This window comes from Pongo abelii, chromosome 7 (genome assembly GCF_028885655.2).
Source record: "Pongo abelii isolate AG06213 chromosome 7, NHGRI_mPonAbe1-v2.0_pri, whole genome shotgun sequence".
Classification (NCBI taxonomy): domain Eukaryota; kingdom Metazoa; phylum Chordata; class Mammalia; order Primates; family Hominidae; genus Pongo; species Pongo abelii.
Genome location: NC_071992.2, coordinates 92,053,935 through 92,075,000, shown reverse-complemented (window position 1 = coordinate 92,075,000; position 21,066 = coordinate 92,053,935). Strand labels below are relative to the sequence as shown.

Sequence of the window (21,066 nt, the reverse complement as noted above, 5' to 3'; positions counted from 1 at the left end):
TTACACACAATAGGAAATTCATGATCACCACCTAGAACTTCAACATAGGGCTTTCCTGTGTTTATAATATTTCTTATATTAGTTTTAACCCCCACCAATAACTGTAGGAACGTAAGCTGCATATTTTAGCAACATTTTACTCAGAAAACAGGCTCGCATGTTATGAAAGATGAATAACAAAAAACATCATTGTGAACTATAGTGGTTCCTTCTAATTGATACACCTTGCAAGATCCCTATTCCGTTATTCATTTTAAGCAATTTTTACTATACCTCTGGGAAGGCAGACTCTCTCCGTCCTTCACTTGAGCAGTTTGATAATTACCACATTCACTAAAAGTAATTAGCTATCAAATAAAATGAAATCCATCTGCCTATGTTCCAGTAGAAAAATACATTTACATTGAATAAAGAAGGTGATAAGCTAATTAAATAGCGATAGTAAATGACCACTGAAGACACCAAAAAACAAACAGCAGCGAAGTCAGAGTCATTCATTACTAGGACTGAACAAGGTTAGCCATGATTTCATTTTTAAGAGTGTAGGTTAAGTTGTTCGTTACCATCCTGACCACTTGCCTAACAGGGTACTTGATAGGAACTGCATATATTAACAGTCAACTTTACCACCCCCAAAACATGCTTCTTCCAGGTTTGCTTGTGGTATGCAAACATGATTCTCACCTCATTAGAGAGGGAAACTAAATGATCAGTAGGCAGAAACCTGTGGGTACAGCATAATACCTATAGGAATGTAAAAGATCTTTGCTTTGTTTCAAGTACCCAATATAATGTAGTGGCTGATAATAACCTATTACACAGCCATTTCTATGAGCTAGATAGTTGACTGGGAAACTGAAGGACAGCTCAGGATAGAAAAGGGACTTGTAAAAGCCTGTGCCTTTTTTGAAGATGTTTTTAGAGGCAAGTAAAGTTGACTGCAAAAGGAACAGACCAGAAGTCTAATGGCTGGCTGATAGTAATTCATTCTTGAACAAGGGAAGGCTCACTACCAAATGATCATGACAAGTACTGTGATAGAGGTCTCGTGGGCGAAAGGAAGAATTAACCAGGAGAAGGTGAATAAAGTTTAATTATCAATGCATAGCTCTAGAGGGAATGATCATAAGACTTCATAGAGCCATCTTGTTAACATTGGTCATAGTCTCACCTCCATGCAAAATGCAACATGTGAGTGTTAAAAAAAAAAAAAGGGAAAGAGAGACAGAAAAACTGCATGCTTCCTTTTCTTTAGCTAAGAAATAAAAAAATAAATAAAAATAAAAATAAAAACATCCATAGTTTCTTAATTGATCTTTACCCAACCGAGAAAGCTTAGCATTCAAGATACTGTGAAGTCAACATCACTCCTTCCTTGACCCTTATCCTTATCACATTACCCTCAATTAACTTAGGGTATTATTGGCTGCTCCTCTTTTTAACTTTGCTATACTCAACTCTTCTCTGATCTACTTTGATATAACTTCTACAGTGATAGTCTCTAAGGAGTTTACATGATGTTAGAAAACATCTCCCAACATCCTCAATGGCAATGGGGAACTGCTGCTAAACATTCCATTTTTAAATAAGGAAACTGAGTCCTAGGAGTGTTATGACTCAATGGCAGATGAGCTAGAGGAGACTAAATTTTACAGCTGTCACTCCAATTAATCTTCTGGTTTAACTGAATCAATTTCAGAGGTTAAATAATTCAAATATTTAAGATGCAAAAAGAAAAGAAAATCTTGGAAAATAACATTATATTTCCAGAAAAAAAACTGATAGTAAGTACATACATTTTACGGAGGAATGGCTCACACATTAAAAAGAAATTTAGATAAAAATGGCCCAAGCTTTACTGGTATATGATAGGAATGAATGAATAAACTCTCTGATCTTTAATCCAATTTAGTAATAGATGTCTAGATTCCTGGGACTTAGACCCAGACCTAGGGAAAACTGTGAAGTAATAGATTTGCCTTTGGGGGCCCACCAGCATAACTCCCTTGCCTTTATTCCTACAATTCTATGTCTGGAATTGCATTTCCACTTGCCTGTTTATAAAAATTTATTGGCAAGAAAGAACTGAAGAAATTAATAAAGTAGTACGAAAAAGGTTCAATATATACTAGATTCAATAATTTTTTAGGTTTCTTCCTGCTATGATATTCTGATTTCACCACAGTCTATGCTATTTTCCATTCGACAGTTAAAGGAATTAGTATCTAATTATAAAATTTCAGGCCTGAGTGATTCAGGTGGAGGAGGCTTTACTTGCATTGCTAAAATATTACATTGGTAGCCAGCTTCTTTTGCCTACTCACAAAACCAACCTTAGTTCTAGATCTCATAACAGTACAACTTCCTAATAAATAATTGTACCCCCTTTCACCTAATTTTCCCCCTAAATCTGAGGAAATTACTGGCATACCTATCTCTGACATGAAAATGTAAGACAAGATAAATTTTAAGGAACAGAGACGTGAAAAAATAGAAATTGTGGTTAGAAAGCAAGATGGAGCAATAGTTGTTGACTTAGGTTTTCCCATCATGAAGGGTCTGCATGTTTTTGTCTAGGGTTACGTAATGAAGTAATAAAGATTTTTAGAAGACTGCAATAGGAATCCCAAATAATCCTAAATCAAAGATTATCAGGAATTTTAAAAAGAATTCAACATCTTGAGGAAAAAAGCTGAGTTAAATAATGAGCTACTCTAAAAATTTTGGGAAAAGAGATGTAGATTAAGAATAATAAACTATGTGCATTTGGCTTACTAGTAAAATAAATAAGCCTATAAAAATTTGCAGTAAAAATATCAGTAGCCAGAAAAGCAGAAATAGAAGAGAAAAGCTGAACAGTAATAGAGATATGGAGTAAGTGGTGGTAATTTACAATTAAATGAGTGTCAAATTTTATCTTTTATCGAGTTATACTGTTAAATATACATTCTTTCCCATTTCCCAACTCCTACTGCAGTTCTCAGAAATTTCACATAGAATTAAAAATTTTTCTGTAAATAATCTCATACTACCATCATTTTGTTGGGTTTTCTTTCTCTGAAATAGCTACCTAGTCCTGATAGTAATGCTTTCAGAAGAAAATGCCTGCTTCTTAACGCACTCATATGTAGTTCATTTTCTCCAAGTTTCTTTGACTGAGGTCCCTCGAGTTTATATTTGAGGTTGGAAATGAAAATAATTATGTACATGGGGCCAAAGACAATTGTGCTAAAATTATTAAGGACTTACTCTTATCTAGATTTACCCCAAATGTGCTAGTAAATTACATTACAGTGTGAGAAAAATGCAAAAGGCATGTTCTAAAGTTCCATTTAAGGAAATCAGCTTAGGCAGTATTTCCAAACACTAATGGAACATTTAAAATCAGACACTGCTTAAAATGATAAAGTAAATAAGTTAAAAATAGAAAAGCAAGTAATTTTTTAATTCACTTTGAGTGTAATCCCAAAGCCAGCTAAACTCTAAAGGATAAAATATAAATTTAAAGTTTTCTAATTTTTCTAGGTACATAAACATACATTGATATTCTATGGCCATTTTCCCTTTTTTACGTATGATCATGATACAAAAACTAGGATGTGAACAAAAATTAAAGAAAAAATAATTCATCTTATTAAAAAGTGAGCAAAGCGATAGTAGGTAGTGATACTGAACACAGGGCTGGCCACTGCTTAGGAAGCAGGCATACATGATGAATATTACCCTTGAAAGGGCCTTCTTAGTGATTTTGAAGGAATAAAAAATTTGCAGATTTCTTGGAAGATAAGAAAGTTTTGTGAGCATTAAAACCAATATCCAACCAGAAAAACAATTCTACCTCCCAAAATAAAATAAAGGGTATGTTTAAACCAGGAAATTCAGAAGTTGATAAATACTAAAACCGAACATTTTTACACTGCAATTAAGCTAATTTTGGGGCGTAGCCTTTGAATAAACTCTTATATTCATCTTATATTCACTGAAGCGATTTTTAGTGATTTCCTTCTAATCAAAATCTTGGAACCTACTTTCAAAGGGATGGGACATCCTTAAAATGAAGTCTTTTCCATAACTAAATCTTATTAAAAAGGAGCCAAGAGGAACTTGTCATATTCTCAAAGATGTTCATATTGATAACAAATTGTAGCAAGAGCCCGGGGCTTGTAAGAAACGCAGAAATATGTTACTTAGAATGTTCTTTTGATTTTTGCCTTAACTGGTATGTTTCTCTCTCCCATTAAGCAAAGAAGATAATTGTTTGGTGACAGATAATATAGTAGAAAATGATCATAGGAAAATGGAGAACCACAGCTCTACTGAGCTGGTTGAAATAGTCAGCACTATCTACCATAAGTAAATTAACCTAATAAAGACATGAACTGAAAGTGCGGGAACTCAGGCGCTCAGGTGGGGCCCCACTGGTAATTCTGCTGTGTTAATGTTTAAAATCTCTCACAGAGGACTAAGTTGAGAGAAATTGAAAATTTCAGTAGGTAGCAATGTTCATGGAGCTTTTCTCTTTATAACACTCCCCAGTCTGTTTCGGTCCACGATTTAATAAAGCAGCAGATATAACAGATTTGAGTTCCTGGGTACCTCGTGTGTTTAAAGATACTCCTAGCCGTGGTGTGACTGCCTCCAACATCTTTTCACCAATGCTATTACAAATAGGGCCTGTATTTTTGGGAGAGGATATAATTTATGGTGAATAGAACGAGGAAAAATGTTAGTCTATTTAAATATTTCATAAACATCTCTTTTCCTCCTTTCTCACTTTCTTTCACCTAGGCCCTCTGGGTGCCCATATCAGAATGACTGACCAAAGGGCAGTTGGCAGAAGGACCACTGTCCTAACAAAGGCCTTCAGACTCAGTGGAGAAAAAACAAGGTGCTTTGACCACCACTTATTGGGATGACAACACAGTCATCATCAATCAAAGTAGACTTATAGATTAAAGGTACAGATATTTCAACTGTTTTCAGCCCATGTAAAGATATCAAAACTCTTCTATTTTACATAACTGATCATAGAAATCTTTCTATATAAGATATTTTTCTGAGTCAATAATCAGTGGTATATAAAATGGGACCAGAAAATAACAAGACTCATACCATATGCAAAAAAAAAAAAAAAAAAAAAAAAATCTGTCATTGCATTATTCTTCAAACACTTGTATTTTACTTAAATAAAATGTACAACCAAAACACTTAATTATAGCTCTAATATTTAAGGCTCCAAAATTGTCTAGATAATGAAGCCCAAATTACCTTAGGGGTGAGGGAAGTTGGTATGACAGTTCAAGGAAGGGACATGGCAGACATTTTCTTGGTGACATTCTTTATATGTATAGTTCCATTCTGCTTCTCTCAAAAACCAACCGACTCAGAACAGAAAACCAGATAAGCTAGCGGTGGCTGAGGGGCCATAGGATGTCATTGTTTTCACACCTCCCAAACTAAAAGTTAAAATAGGAATAACTTAAGATCACAGTGGCAATTTTGTTTCTTTTAAGAAAATCATGGAATTGAAAAGTTTGAAATTTATGTAAAAATTCAACTTGTAAAAATGAAAAAAAGCTTTCCTTATTTTTTGTAAATGTAGATATATATATTATATATACAATTAGTGAATTCTAGATGTCCCTTTAACATGTTAAATTTTCCTTTTAAAAAGAAAAAAATCATTGATAATTTAGAAAACAAAACTTGCTTAAATTATAAAAGAACCATGTTTTCCTATTTCGGGTGATATATAACTTTTGTTATATTTTTGGCTACATGATTGGCTAGCACATTATATTCCATTTATTTAACATAATATAATTGAATACCTATACTTATTCACAAAATCTAAACTGTGCAAACTGCATATCTTTTGATGAACACACAATTAGATTCAGCATCTGAGGTTGCCTCAAACAGCTTTACAAATTTGTTATGCCTTAAGTAGAAACTTTAGCTGGGGCTAAGGGTGAGGGAAGAAAGGCATGAAGTAATATTAATATATTTCTAAGGTTGCTGAATTTATTTAAAAAACAAGTAGCAATGGATGTTACAAAACTCAAAATTGTACAGCAATGCTAAATTTTGTATTATCACAGAAGTCATGTTTTTAGTTGTTGAACTTCAAACATAATCCCTATTAATCTGCTAGGAACCATGTGGGGAATACCTGTGGCTGAAGGACTCAACTTTTGAACTCTGGGTGTCACAGGGTGGCGGCGGGGGGGACAAACAAAAACACCACCACCCCATCCCTTGGAAAGAACATAAATTAAGATACCAATAAATGTATTATTTAATGTTTCATTTTTCTTAATATGTGCACCAAATACTACGCCACATGTGAGTGCTGGAATGCCATCTGAAATCAAGATTGAAATTAGTATAAAAATAAAATATTTCTATGACATAGAGCTGTAATGATACAAATAATTAATATATATCTGAGAATCTGCTGTGATCTACCTAGTCTTTATTTTTCTGTGTGTGTTTCAGGTTGACCTACTTCCTGGTTATTAGCTATAGCCAATATAATATATACTTTAAATAATGTATTGGTTTCACTAGCTGAAATTAAAGAAATCCAAAGGCACCCCGTTCTTGGTTACATGTGACTGTCTACCTGATGCTACTTAATTAACTAGACTGAGTCTCCTTTAAATGACTTACTGTTTGAATTTTGTGGAAATCCCGGCAAGGAGGACGGACCGTTCATTCCGGGGAGAAGGACTGGAGGAAGGCCGGGGAGTCCGGGGTAGGCTGCTGGCAGGCTGATGCCGTGGAGAGAACTGCTGTCCATCATGCCTGGCTGCTGTACCGCCAAGCCCAGCACGTCTGAAGCTTTCTTTATACGATCAAGTTCTTGCTGTGCCATCAGCTGCCGAACCGTGGTTGGAGCCAAGTAATCTTTCTCCCGATCGAGCTGACTGCCAACGGTCTCCCTCACTTTTGAAATGTGCTGTTTGGAGAAAATGTGATCTCTGATGGACAAGCGGGCAGAGTACTTCACCCCGCAGAGGGTACACTCTGGTTTGGTGCCTTCTGTTCCACCTTGATTGATCATGAAAGGCTTCCCTATGTTAATTTTAAATTTCTTTTCCTTTGCCCTTGCATTTTGGAACCACACTTGGACCACGCGTTTGGGCAGGCCAATCTCATTCCCTAACATTTCACATTCTTGCATGGTTGGAGTTCGGTAGTCACTAAAGCAAGCCTTGAGAACCTTGAGTTGAAGATTGCTCATTTGCGTTCGAAAACGCTTGTGACCCGGCCGATCATTACTTTTGGACTTAAAGGGATTGCTGGATCCGAATGGATTTGGGGAGCTCGGGTCCGCTATGCTGGACGTTTCGCTGCGGTCGGCGTTGTCATCCGGGTCATCCGTGATGTAAAAGCTTTGGTCGTGGTCGCCATCTTTGTCATTGAAATGGATGGACGGGCTTGTGAGAGAAAAGAGAAATTTGTCATCGCAGACCTCCGTGGTAGGTGTGGTTGCGGGTTTTGGCAGAGTATCCAGAGTTTTTGGCTCTTTGGGAGACAAAGCCGGTTTCACATCTCCGGAACTTCCTGTGGTGCTTTCCATTTCAGTGTTTCCCTCGTCTCCGGTGGTGGCGTCACTGATTGCCGTATTAATCGATGAAGTCTCATCAAAATCGGTTTTATTTTGATCATACCCAGCCTCAGCAGGAGGGGCATTTAAATTCTCTACATCCTCAGAACACTCTGCTTTAAAAGAAGAAGGGCTTAAAAGATTCTTCGGCGACAGCTCTGCTGTTTTACTAACAGGTGTTGACACTGTAGAAGCCAATTCATTCTCACTTGATAGATCAATTTTAGTTAATGGCAAAGATGGGTAATCAAAATAAATGTATTTCTGTGGGCTTTCTCCCCCATCTTCGGTGGATATTAAAGGACTTGGTGGCAAGCTGTAACCTGCCTGCTTTCCTTCATTCCAGTGCCGAGAGCGAATGTGGCTTTCTAAGGCCGACTTTGCTTTAAACAGGGCTCGGCAAAACGGACACCGTTTATGAGACTGTGCTGGACCCACCGCCCGGAACTGGCCTTTCCTCTCCCGCGCTCGTGTATTCTGGAACCAGACTTGCACGACCCTTTTTTTCAGCCCGACTTCGCGGGCAATATGATCAAGCATTTTTCTGGTAGGATTGGAATCTAGCAAGTATTTTTCATAGAGTATTTCCAGCTGTTCCGGGGTGATCGTGGTTCTCAAGCGTTTATCTCGGTGTTGGTCTTCACCGCTATTCCCTCCTTCTTTTTCACTGCAATTATTATCTTCTTTATCTTCTAGTTTCCTTTTTAGGGAAGCAGCAACCGTTGTAGGGGCTGTGGTGTGGGAGGAACTGGCCTGAGGGGGCATTTGAGTGAGGGAACTGCCCAGCAGTTGTCCAGTCATCAGCGGATTGTTGGGGTCGAATATCATGTAGGGCATGTCCATGGGCCTTTCCAAGAACGGAGAGTGAAGGAATTGGTTTTGAGCAGCAAGGAAGTGCATGTGCTGGTGTTCCTGCCAGAGTTCCAGAGTTGGGAAGGCAACTGTACACTGATCACATTGGTATTGTAGTAACTGTGGAGGTAGACTGTTCTGGAGAGACGTCATGGAAATTTGCAGTGGACTGGAAGGGACCGGTGTTTGAGAGGCCGAGGGAGGTCTTCCGATAAGCTGGGGTTGTTTTGGTGGCTGTGGCTGTGGCTGTGGCTGGGCTGTGGATGCCTGTGGTGGGTCCGAGGAAGTTGATGCTAATGGCAGGGCTGGTTTGGTGCCTTGAGAAGGGGGAGAGGGGTCACTCTGCTTTGGCTTTTCTGCGGGATATTCAGGTTTTGGAGAAGTCTTCTCAGGTTCTGGTTTGGGTGATGGAATCAGGGGGGTGCTGGTCCCAGAGCCAGAACTTGCTGCAGGGGCAGCAGCGTTTTTGGCTGCATCCGTTTGGCCAGACACTGTGCAATGCTTGTATACCACTTGATCAGTGGCATCCATGGAGTCTTCTGTTTGGCTTTCATCTTGGGCATCATCATCTTCATCCTTGTAACACTGCTTTTTCTGATGTGTAATCAAGTCAAAGATCCTGGGGAAAACCACATTGCACTTTTTACACTGGTACTGCATGTTGCTTGTTCGAATGTACCGTTCATTAGTGAGTTCTCTTTTTTCATTATCTTTTGTTTCTGCTTGATTCTCGTAACTCTTTCGTGCTTTCTGACGAGCATTCTGGAACCATACAACAATAACCCGGGTAGGCAGATTGAGAACAGTGGAGAGTTGTTCTATTTCATCATCTTTTGGGTAAGCGTTTGTGTCAAAAAAGTCTTGCAGAACCCTAAGCTGGTAGTCAGTAAATCTTGTTCTAGAAGACCTTTTACTGAATGATGCATCAGATTTGTAATGTTCTAAAGAAGTGGGCTGTGGATCAATTCTGATATCTTCTAAAACCGTTATAGGAGGGTTACTGAAGTTGTATGGTGAATCTTTATTTCTCTGTCGTTCCTTAAAAAGCGTATTTCGAAACCAGTGTTTGATAACTTTTTGGGAGAGGCCAGATTTCTCTGCCATTTCCTGGATCTGTTCTTCACTTGGAGAATTATTAATGTCAAAATAAGCCCTCAGGATTTTTAGCTGATCATCTGTAATTCTTGTCCGTGGGCGTTTGAACTGAGAATGTCTTAAGAAGTTGGGATCTAATCCGAGCTGCTGCTGGCAAAGTTGGGTGAGGTCTGCAGAGAGTGCGTCCATCTGTGGCAGCTGCAGGGCAAGCTGGGGAGGAAGCGCAGGATGTTGCACAGGTTGCATCATAATGGAAGGAAAGAGTGGCAGGTCCAGAGAAACCGGCAGTTGGACCTGTGGAGGAGCAGAAGGTGGAGGAGGTGGGGGAGGAGGAGGAGGAGGAGGAGGTGGTGGTGGTGGCGGGGGAGGAGTGGGTGGCGGAGCTTGCAGAGGAGTAGAAACCGTGTTGGAGATCTTTACAGGACCCATAGAAGAAGGCTGTGGAGGAGCTGGAGGCAATGGAGGAGGAGGAGGTGGCGGGGGCGGCGTTTCTGGAGAAGATGGAGAAATTGGATAAAGCTTGTCATAGGCCTCCCTATATTGACGAGCAAATTTTTCTAGCGCTCCATATGGGAAAAATTGCCCATGTACATGTTCTTGGTGACTCTTTAAAATAAGAACATTGGAAAACAATTTACCACATGTTCCACATTCTAGTTTGTCAGTGTTTTCGCCTTCACCACTTTTGCCCTTCTTCTGTACCTTCTGCCTGTTTTCGTTATACTGAATGACCAGTTCAAAACCGAAGTTTTCCAATAACGCTTTGGCAGCATTTCCTCTGGCCCCTGAAGCTATTCGGGGTGGTGGGATGGATGGTTCCAAGGATTTTTGCTTCTTTGTGTCTTTGCCTTCTTTGAGTCCTTCACCTTCACTTATAAATTCCTGCTTTGGTTTTTCTGGCTTTTCAGAAATATCTTCTGCCTCCTTATAAGACGGCACGTCCTTCATGATTTGGCAGTCTGCACTCACTATGTTACTTTGCTCTTGTTTCAATAATTTGCTTGCTTGCTGTTGCTGCTGCTGCTGTGGAGGTGGCGGCTGCTGCTGTTGTTTTTGAGGCTGCAGCTGGGGCTGTGTGGCTTGGTACTGTTGTGCTTGTTGCTGTAGTATCTGGAGTTGAGTTTGGCCAACGTGATGTTGGGTTTGAATCTGCTGCTTTAGGTCTTCAAGCAAGGAGCCAGCCATTCCTGTCATGCCAGGCATCCCAAATGTGGCAGAGCCTGGCAAGCCCAAATCTGGCCCCAAGCTGAACTCTGTCCCAGGTATATAAAATGGAAAGAGAAACTGAGGCTGCTGAAACTGCAGCAGTGCTTCTGGGGTCATAGGAAAATGAGGCAAAAAGGCTGGGTTTAGAAACTGAGGCTGAAAGAATGCGGCTTGCTGTTGTAATTCGTGCTGTAGTTGCATCTGAATTTGTGCTGGTGACTGTGATGGGTGATGTGTAGGTTGAGCAGAGATTAAATCAGGAGTTTGCTTTTTATTTAATTCTTTGGCATCTAAATGGGTATCTTTGCTGTTTACAGCTGCTAAACTTATGGAATCTAACATCCCCTGGCCAGGGCTGTTAACATTTGCTGCAATGCTGTGCCCACCAGCCACATGACCACCGGGCTCCAGCTTTGCAGCCCTAGCCTTTGTCTGGTGGAGCACAGACCTCATGTGGATTTCCAGTGTTGAGCTTTGGCTGTATGCAACATTGCAGATGCTGCACTTGTAGGGTTTGTTATCTGTGTTGCTGTTAGTTTCTTGTGGGACAGGACTGGAGGCTTCCTGCAAAACTTTTTTCAGCTTATGCAAGTGAGAAACTGAATTATAGTGGACCAAGAGAATGTTCTTTTGGGTGAATGACTCTTTACACACTGTACATTTATATGGACGAGATGGATCGAGGAATTTTTCCATCGTAAAATTGGGCCCTTTTCTAAAAGGTAAGGTCCGCTTTGGTTCAGAGCCCATGTCATCTGGGATAGAGCTACTATCACTTCCTACAGGACTTGCTTTCCCTTCGTGGTCCACCTCATACTCTCTCTCCATTTCCTGCTCTAGGCCATGGTCATCCTGGGCCATAGTTTCACTCTCTGCCCACAGTTCTCCATTCACGGGCAAGGAGGCATACAGCTGTTGAAGTTCAGCTTCGCTCAGTTCGGGGTGGCCTGCTTCCAAATGTTTTTTTAAAGCCTGGAATGTACGGAAACTGCGCTGGCAGAGGTTACACATTGTCGCAGCCCGAATTGCATGATACTGGGAATGTATCTGAAGCTTCTGCATAGTTTTGAAAGCCAAGCTACAATGGTTACAGCGATACTTATAGACATGACGGTCAGAAACAGAGAGCGGTTGCCTTTTTTGCTGTTCGTTTAATTGATCTTGCAGTGTGTCAGGGATTTTCCCATCCTTACTGCTATTTTTATTCCATTCTGAGACTTCCAAGGGTTCTTTAGTTGGTTTCTGCTCCTCATTCTTTACTTCCACATTAGCCTTTGAATCCTCGAGACCTGCCATGCTTTTGTCATCCATTGGATTTTCACCTATTAGGAAAAAGCACAAACATCTCTCTTACAATAAGAAAACCTACTCCTTAAATATTAATTAGTATTATAAATAGGAGCCTCTAAAGGCTTCTACTTAACTAATTGTTTGAAGAAATGTTTACTGAGCAACTACTATGTGGCAAGCACTGGACTGGGTACTGGGGATATAAAGGCAAACAAGAAATCACCCCTGGCCTCAAGAAATTACAGAAAAGGGAAGAAAGCAAGTCAAAGGTCATTAGAGCTTGCTGCAATTAGTGTGATACTAAGGGCCATCCCTTGGTGTTCATGAATTAGATCACACAGAATTTTCCTGGGTGTCTGACACTTGGGTCCCCTGAGGTCACTTACAGATAACCAGACACAAAATATGCCTTGGAAAATATGGCTCTTTGAAATGGCATACATTTTTCACCCATGCTTAATGAAAATCTTTTGATAGTAATAATCTTTGGGCACCACCACAAACGCAATGCCCCTAAGCGTATTGTCCACAAGTCTTGATGATAAGATGGCATACCTGAATATTTCCCAGACCCCTCAGCTGTCACGGCTGCAGGCGTGTCCCGCTCTGATTTCTCAGAGGCAGCTGCTGGCAGTAGCATACTGTTTGGCATCATCACATCAGGGACAGGCACCTTTGAAAACCAAAGGGGTTTATGTTAAATGTACCCTAGAAATCACAAATTCCATCACATCTCTCTTTTCCTGGTAGCATATCCCACTTACATTTGTTTTTTCTTAGCCAAAGCAGGGATGTTTTGCAGATGTTACAGATAAATGCCACACCTTCACACTTTAGATCAATGCTGTGGCAATGTTGTATTATTATTATTATTATTATTATTATTATTATGGCTTAAAAGTTTCTGTAGGTTTATTTTTTTATAATGATAATGAAGCAAGTTTGAAATGCAAGGTACCCACTGGGGTTATTTGATGAACATTATAGATATAAAAAGAAGACTGCAAAATAATGTTCTTTACTAAGCTATGCCTCGTACCATATTTTTTTTCCAAGCAAAAGAGGTCACAAATGGGCCTTGAGTGTGACTACTGTAACACGAGCAATAACAGAGCTTTAATTAGCTCTGAAGAAATACATTTCTATAAACCAATAATTACAGATTTTATATTGATATTCCTAACACAGATTATGTCACACATGCATCAATACTTGGTATCCTTACTGTCATAAGCAGCTTCTCCACACAATCTGGAGACACACTGTGCAAATGCGTCAGATGCAGTTGGAGATGCATTTTGTTGCTGAGGACGTCCTGACAGAGAGGACAGCAGATGACCGGCTGCACCGAGTGTTGTGATAGGACGTGCATCTGGATACGACTTTGGTCCCTACTATTGTAGTTACAATAAGGACATTGATAGAACTGGAAAATATTGAATAAACATGGCCACTATTAGTTAATGCATTTCTTATTTGATACACAGTAGTTGTATTTTGGGGTTACATGTGATATTTTTGTACATGCTTACAATGTGTAATAATCAAATCAGGGTAACTGGGATATCCATCACCTCAGACATTCATTATTTCTTGTACTGAGACCATTCCAAATCTTCTCTTCTAGCTATTTCAACATGGTTAATGTATTCTGATGACTTTAGAACATCAGAGGTAATACCAAGAGTTAATTACATTGCCAATTGCAATGTCTACATACATTTCAACAGCATGGAATCATTTGGGGCTTTAAAACTATCAGGAGCAATAAAAAATAAAGATTTACACAGTAAAGGGGAAAAAAAGTATTTACCTGTTCATGACAGAATTTATTGTCCTCTGTAGGTTTTGACCTTTTTGTTGCAACATCCTCCTCTTTTGCCAGCAGGAGTGGATGGGTACCCCCTGCCACACTAACTTTTAGTTCCTTCTCTGGTGTGATTATCCCTGATTCCCAAAAAGAATAAAACAATTCAATTTAAAAACACAATTTCAAAATGAGAAAAATTATGTTTTTCAAACAGTTGTGACTCTAAACACACTGAATCACAAAAAGAACCGACAAGCAGTTTTAAATAATGCTAATCTCAAAAGGCAGTAAGAACACTTCTTTTTGTCCACTGACTAAGTGGACTTTATAAATATATTTTAAAATGTACTCCTGTTTCATGTTTAGATAACCCTAGGTGGCCTTGAAAGATTCATCAATAACACATGCTCTCTAGTGTCTCAGAATGCCTTTACCACATTAAAGCAAATCTACTCCCTTTCACAAATACTAACTTAAAAAATCATTATTTCTACTAACATTTAATTACCTATCTCTTTTCTAAAATTCTTTGACACTTAAAATATTTCAACATTCTGAGAAGAGCTGACTGGTTATAATTCAGAAACTCAGATAATAATAATTTTATGTCATGAATGGATTTAAAAATGGAAAGGATTGTAAAATTAATCCTATATATCTGCTGCTGCTATTAGTTGTTTACTCTTTGCTGTAGATATTTCAGCAGTTGGCTGTACATATAACATTTAGTACAAATCTCAAGAAGACAATGGTTTTATGAGGTTAATCCAAATATTTGGTGTTAAAAATGATTTCAGATTTTGCCTAGACCAGCAGTGTAATGTGTAGGAGCCTCATACACATCAAAGAAAAGAGTGCAATTCTAATTTCCCAATCTAACAGAAAATTCTTTCCAGCATCAATTTGCCCGATAATCTCCTCTGCAAGGCTAGATATTACAGCGACATTGGGTAGGCATGTCACATACATCTCACGACAAACACAAAACCTCATTTACCAGCCATTCCAATCTCATCATAGCATGGCATCATCTGACCTTTTTTCTGCTGTTTATTATGAGTATTTCTAATTTTAACTTTCAATTTTCACCATCTTCCAGTCAATTTGCAACTAAATTATTTCCAGGGTGAGGACACTATCACTGGACAACTGGGTGCAAATACATCTTGAAATGCAATGAAGCTAAACCATTGATTGCTATCAGACCCCGCGTAAATATGTAGTCCAGGCGTAATCTGATTGTATGCTGTGCATGAAGATTTATCTTGATTTTTTTTCAATCCACATACGGTTCATATAAATGAACAAATTGCACCTTATTGCAAAATAACCCAGTTTTAATTTAGAAATAAGGTCAAGGATGTTATGGAAACAAAGTAAAAATAAACAAAAAAAATATGTTCTATTTCAGCTGTGGATAGAGATGCATGTTTTATACCTTATAAGTAATTTCAGAAATTTCAAATTCAGAAAGAAATATAAAAGGAAGAGCGATTCCATGCAGATCAAAATTAAAATAGAATTTAAATTACATCATGACAATAATTTTATTCTCTTGGGGTTCATGGTAGATACAGAACTAATGCAAAGTTTTCATCAGATTATACTGATATTACTGATTTCTAGATTTACAAGCACTAGAATTTATTTGAGTTGGTACATTTGTCTTCATGTATATATATATGTGTTGGAGAAATTTAGGTTATTTCTAGATATTTTTGAAACAATAATTTATGATATTTGAATTTGAATGAACTTAAATCCAAGAAAGACTGAAAAGTTTCATTACATTGATTAAAAAATGCCCAAGTATTTGATATCAAAAGATATGTCAAAATAAGAAAGTCATAATTCCTATTACCTTGTCATAATTAAATCTGGAATCAAAAAATATATGTTTCTTTCTCAAAGCTGAATATACTTTGGAATATTGTTTTAGAAGTGTTAAAAAACAAACATTTAAGAAAACTATGATATTTTATATTTTCAAATAAAACTTACTGCTTAAAGTGTCAAACCAAGTTGTACAAAATCATTGCCATTTAAATCAACCAATGTCTATCAATTGCCTTCTCCTGTGAGATGTTTCTTTAAAAGTTCCCCCACTAATAAGTAAGAATATGTTTCCTTAGGAGAATAATACTCTGTCATATCCCCTTATCATTCTTTTGCGTACATGGTGGAATTGGACATGACCAATAAGTCAATCCGGGTCCCTGTGCCATCAAAGACTGTCACACACAAGTTAAAAGAGAATTTCCATGACCTTGTTGCTTGCCGGCCCTTTGGATCATCAGTAATAGAATAAATCTTTCAGAAACTTATAAATCTATTAAATGTATAGCTATGGACTCATTTCCATAAGCATATATAATGTGTATTTTATTCTCATATTGAGACTGTCGGGGATCAAAAAATGTATTGATTTCAAGATCTGGAACATTTTACTAAGCCTACACACTGGTGGGCATAATGTATAATTAATACCATGTTTATTAAGAATATATTTATTTTATTTTTATGCTTATTAATATTCATCAAAAATATAATTGCTTTTGAATTTAGTGATGTTCTATGCTGTATCAAAAAAGTAAGAGTTAAGTTTTAGGGTCACTCTCACATGGCCATTGCAACAACTGTTGGCTATAGTATTCAATACAGTTATGTGTCACCCTCAAAATTTTTCTGGCTAATTAACTTAAACCATAATCTTAATATAAGCCAGGAGCCTCCTAAAGACCATTTTGTTTGAAATTACAAAGAAGTTATAAATAAAAGCTAGAACATCTACCATTAGCTAGGTATGTCAAAAATGCATGGCACTGATAGTAAGAGGAAGTAGAGAATATTGAGATGCGGTAACATGACGAAACAGACTCTGGAGGATGAGGCAAGTCATCAGGATTATTTGTAAAGATGAAGGATGTTACATTCTATGCGTGTATGCCTTTCTTACTCAAAGGGATACTATCTTAGATTTCATATTATGGCATCCCTGGTAAATTATGGAAAATCAACTCTGGGGTCTTTTTTCTAAGTTGTGTTATCCTGGAAATGCCTATTAAATAAGGGTCAATTAATTTGAGGAAGGTTTTAAGTTTTATGATTGCTTATAGTTTATGTCTGCAACTTTATTTGAAGTAAACCCTGTTGGTTACCCTAGATCAGAAAAAATTTTAAAATAGGATCCTAATTTATTTTGTGTTATTGAGGACAACACAATATTCTCAAAAAAAAAGTCATTTTCATTCATTTTAACTAAAAAATGAAGTCTAATTACAAATAAGCACTGCCAAATAGATGAAAAAAATGATTATGTTAGTTATGGGATTATTTAACTTGCATGAGATTGCTAATATAAAAAATGGCAAATTCATTTCAATGCAGATGCCGCCTTCTTAATAATTTTCAATCCCTAAAATACAGAAGGCTGTAAACGGTTTATACTCATAACAAGTAAGAAAAATCCAATAATGCACATGTACTCAAAGCAAATCTTAAAAAAAAATAAAACAAAGTACTGAGTTATTATTAATGAGTCAATGTATTTAATAAAGTTTGAATGCTATAAAACTTGGATATAACAGAAGATGTTATTCAACTCCAAATAATTATAAATTATAATTACCAGTACAGTATTCTTTCTAATGAGACTAGAATGAAAGGATAATTTTAATTGCAATAATGAAGGTTAATTTCCATCTTTCCTCATGTTTACTCCCTTATTAAAAAGTGGTCCCCTTAGCCAAGGCAGAGACATATTACATTTTCAATGCAAATGTATTAATCTGGATAAACTCTGTATTAATTCTTGTACTGCACAGAGCTATAATTTGGATTATAATTAATCTAAAGTGGCACTAGATTTAAATGACAATATAAATGAAGCATTAGAAGGCTTTTCTATTATGAATGAATATTCAACAAATATAACTTGCATATTGCCATGTCTCATTTTGAAAGCTCTACTCCTGCAGATTAATGTCAGCAACATAGCACAACAGCTTACACAAACATAGCCTTCCTAACATATGTTAATTCCTTCTTGTCTAAAAAATTCTATGTTCAAGTTGGGTCAAACTACCTTCCCATCTAACATATGAAGATAGTGATGAATTTGTAAGCTTGCTAGTATTTCTTTTACATTTATGACACATATAAAGAAAAACAATAAATATAAGTAGTTATTTAATCATTAGAAACACATACAAGAGAAAATCCATGTAATAATTTTTTAAACTTAGAGTTTTAAACTTAGAATTTTTAAATTCTAAAAGCGTTCAATTTAGAAGGCAGAAAACTTTGTTAAATGTTCATGTTAGTTGTCAATCACAAGAGCTGTCTTGAAGGCTGGAAGGTTTTAAAGCGAAATATTTGCATTTCAGCAACTGCTTTTATTTGGTCCTTGCTTAGAGCTTATTTTTTATCCCTATAGAAAAACCCAGGAAGGCATTTATATGAGGATACAATTTGTTTTAAATAACTACCATTACACAATTGTCTATATCCTCTCAAATGCCCAAGTCTTGTCTGGATGGTACAATTAGGTGCCCAAGGAAGAACAGTAATTCATCAGCCCATTAGGGAGTGATTGAGTCCACTACTTTTGCGGAGCAGTAAGTGGCACTGGTAAAGATAGAGCCTTGGCATCTGTGCTATGTTCCAAGCCAGATTATTTCCTCAATGGTAAAATTAGATCCATTTTTCTAGAGATTCCCAGAATCCATCCTTTATAAGGTACTAGATATTAGACATTTAAGACCTGGCATAATGTCATATACCTCGGGATTACATGGGCACTGAATTAACACAAATCAGATATCTCTGTTATACATTCTTCTGAAGAATGAGAAGGATATATTCCACAGTCTGTTTTGGTACTACTGATTGATACTGAAAGATGCCACTGAATACAGACAGAACTTTGCCCTCTCTGAACCAGGCAAGCAGCTAATTTGATAAGGTCCATCATAGAAAGTGAACAAACCACCTTGCTATTTCCAATCTTTTCCAAATAAAGTTTAGATGGTACTGTCTTTCACATTAACTTATCACTAGGTACTTCTAATTCCTCCTCAGTAACTGCAGGAGCCAGCTTACTAATATACAGCTATGGCTTCTTTTTACATTGCTTGCGGCTTAATACCAACTTTAGATCTTCTTTGTTTAAGTCAAATTAGAATCATATGTTAGACACTATATCCTAGGAGCAAATCTCAGTGACGCTTTTCTCACTGGCCTCCTGAAAGAAATTTAGTACTGAACAGTGTGGGGAGGGGAGCAGAGAGGCCCTTCAGATAATTTTTAAAAGGAATGCAAAACTTAGATATGCAAAGACTGAAGTACAAATGTGGGATGATTCAGGTTTAAATAAACGTGCATGTAAAAATGATATTTTTTGCACAACCCAATGTCCTCATAGTGAATACAAGCTCCTTTATATGCGGCTGTCACTGGAATTCAAGGAAAAGATAGATGACTACCTGAAACTAATAGGCTTGAACCCGTTTCAGCACTTCTTCTGCTTCAATGAGTCCAACATAATAAAACTAGGTATAGCGTGCAGCAAAAGTAGCCAATGTAATATTCATTGCAACCATAGATTTCCATCTCATACATACAAAGCATGGATGAAGTCATATATTTGCCAAATCAAACACAGAAAAAGCCTTAGGTATCCACACCAGATGCTGGCCTAGGGTTTGTTTGTGCACAAGTAAATGTCATGACACGAAGGTTTGTTTTCAAAGACAGTAGCTTTCATTACTGGGATTTGTCTATTCTAGAAGATCAAAATTACCCAGCACCTAATCCCTTTTCAATGATATTTCCTCTTTCTTAGGCTGAATCATCTGTAAACTTTTTCACTGGATTTTGTTTGAAATACCTCAAATAGATGCCCTAAAAAAGGGCAAATTCCTGAGTGTAAGTTGTAAAAAAGCAAGGAAAACTGCATTTATTTTTAGGGTTATGTGGTTTGGCGGGCGAATACATGTGACTGAATGACAAAATTCAAGTGATATCTAATCCTATGCTTATGAAAAATTAATATGCCATCAGAGGAATCACAAGTATAGCTAAGATTAATGAAAGGCGCTTAAAAAATTACAAGCACACAAACTGATTTGATTAAAAAATAATCTCACTGGTCGTCCTGTAATATTCTTCAACTTATCCACATCTATTCTGTCAGATGGTTATGATTAAAAATAGGTCAATGGGAGGCTACTGATAGAAATCACATGCAAAATGCACATGCAATGAATAGTAGTGGGAATGTTCAGACAGTTTAAAATGAATAAAAGCTTTTAATAAGTTTTGTGGGGTGGGGGGATCGTGAAGGAAGAGTTGATGGCAGGGAATGGGTATAGGGAAATGCCAAGGTGAAAGATTCGTGCATCTTACCAGAGTCTTTATTAGAGTTTTTGCCTTCACTATTGTCTCTCTCACTTGTGTCTTTTTCATCGTCCTCGGCCACTGCTGTAGGCTTAATAGCTCCTTCTGCCTCCTCACTTTGTTCTTCTATTAAGAAAGGCAGACCAATCAGTAGAACTGAAAATCTCCCAAAAATTCACACTGAAATAAACTAGGTGACCACTTGAAAACTTTGTTATTTATGAATCATCTACAGATATTCATACTCAAATGAGAACACAAATTTCTGCAAAAGTCTATGCTGATCATGCTGACTGTACCAATGCAAATTTTGTATCTAAAGGATCTTCTTTTGTATCCATTGAGAGGATGGGTCTATACTAAATTAAAATAAATTCTTTTTAGTACAGTTTAAGCTGAAACATATTTAAAAATTGGATATAAGGCAATTCTGTGATTTGAATAGTAGAACCTTGTAACAACATAAACTTACTGTTCCAGGGACTGGGATAGATGTCAGGAAAAAAAAACAGATTCTTAGAAAAAAAAATCTTAAATAATATAACAATGGGTTAAATATAAGACAGGTGTTACTCCTGCTTTCAGACCCCAGACCCCAAAGGAATTCTTTGGCATTTTCTTAGAGTAAGATCTCAAAACTTCAGTTACATTGGGGATTTTTTTTTTCTTCTGTAGGGGGAGCTATACTGGGCGTAGGATATAACAAGGTATACTTCTATGACAACCATATCACCCCACACCTCATTCACGGGTTCACACCAGCTAGATTACATGGAAATCCTCATAGTAACTCAACCCTATTTAA

At 37.3% G+C, this 21,066-nt stretch overlaps 1 protein-coding gene across 10 annotated transcripts in view; it reads right to left on the bottom strand.

The window, feature by feature from the left end:
- The window catches only part of ZFHX4 (zinc finger homeobox 4), a 186,552-nt gene that overhangs the window by 3,859 nt on the left and 161,627 nt on the right, over positions 1 to 21,066 (bottom strand). For 8 of the 10 annotated variants that reach the window (XM_024251265.3, XM_024251262.3, XM_054561787.2 and 5 more), the window contains exons 6-10: positions 20,271 to 20,387; positions 13,869 to 14,002; positions 13,281 to 13,481; positions 12,611 to 12,728; positions 6,673 to 12,087 (exon numbers count right to left, since the gene is read on the bottom strand). In XM_024251265.3, the coding sequence (XP_024107033.3) occupies positions 6,673 to 12,087; positions 12,611 to 12,728; positions 13,281 to 13,481; positions 13,869 to 14,002; positions 20,271 to 20,387 (5,985 nt within the window). The remainder of the gene's footprint in view (positions 1 to 6,672; positions 12,088 to 12,610; positions 12,729 to 13,280; positions 13,482 to 13,868; positions 14,003 to 20,270; positions 20,388 to 21,066) is intronic. The other 2 variants (XM_024251267.3, XM_063726698.1) reach the window with 1 other exon arrangement.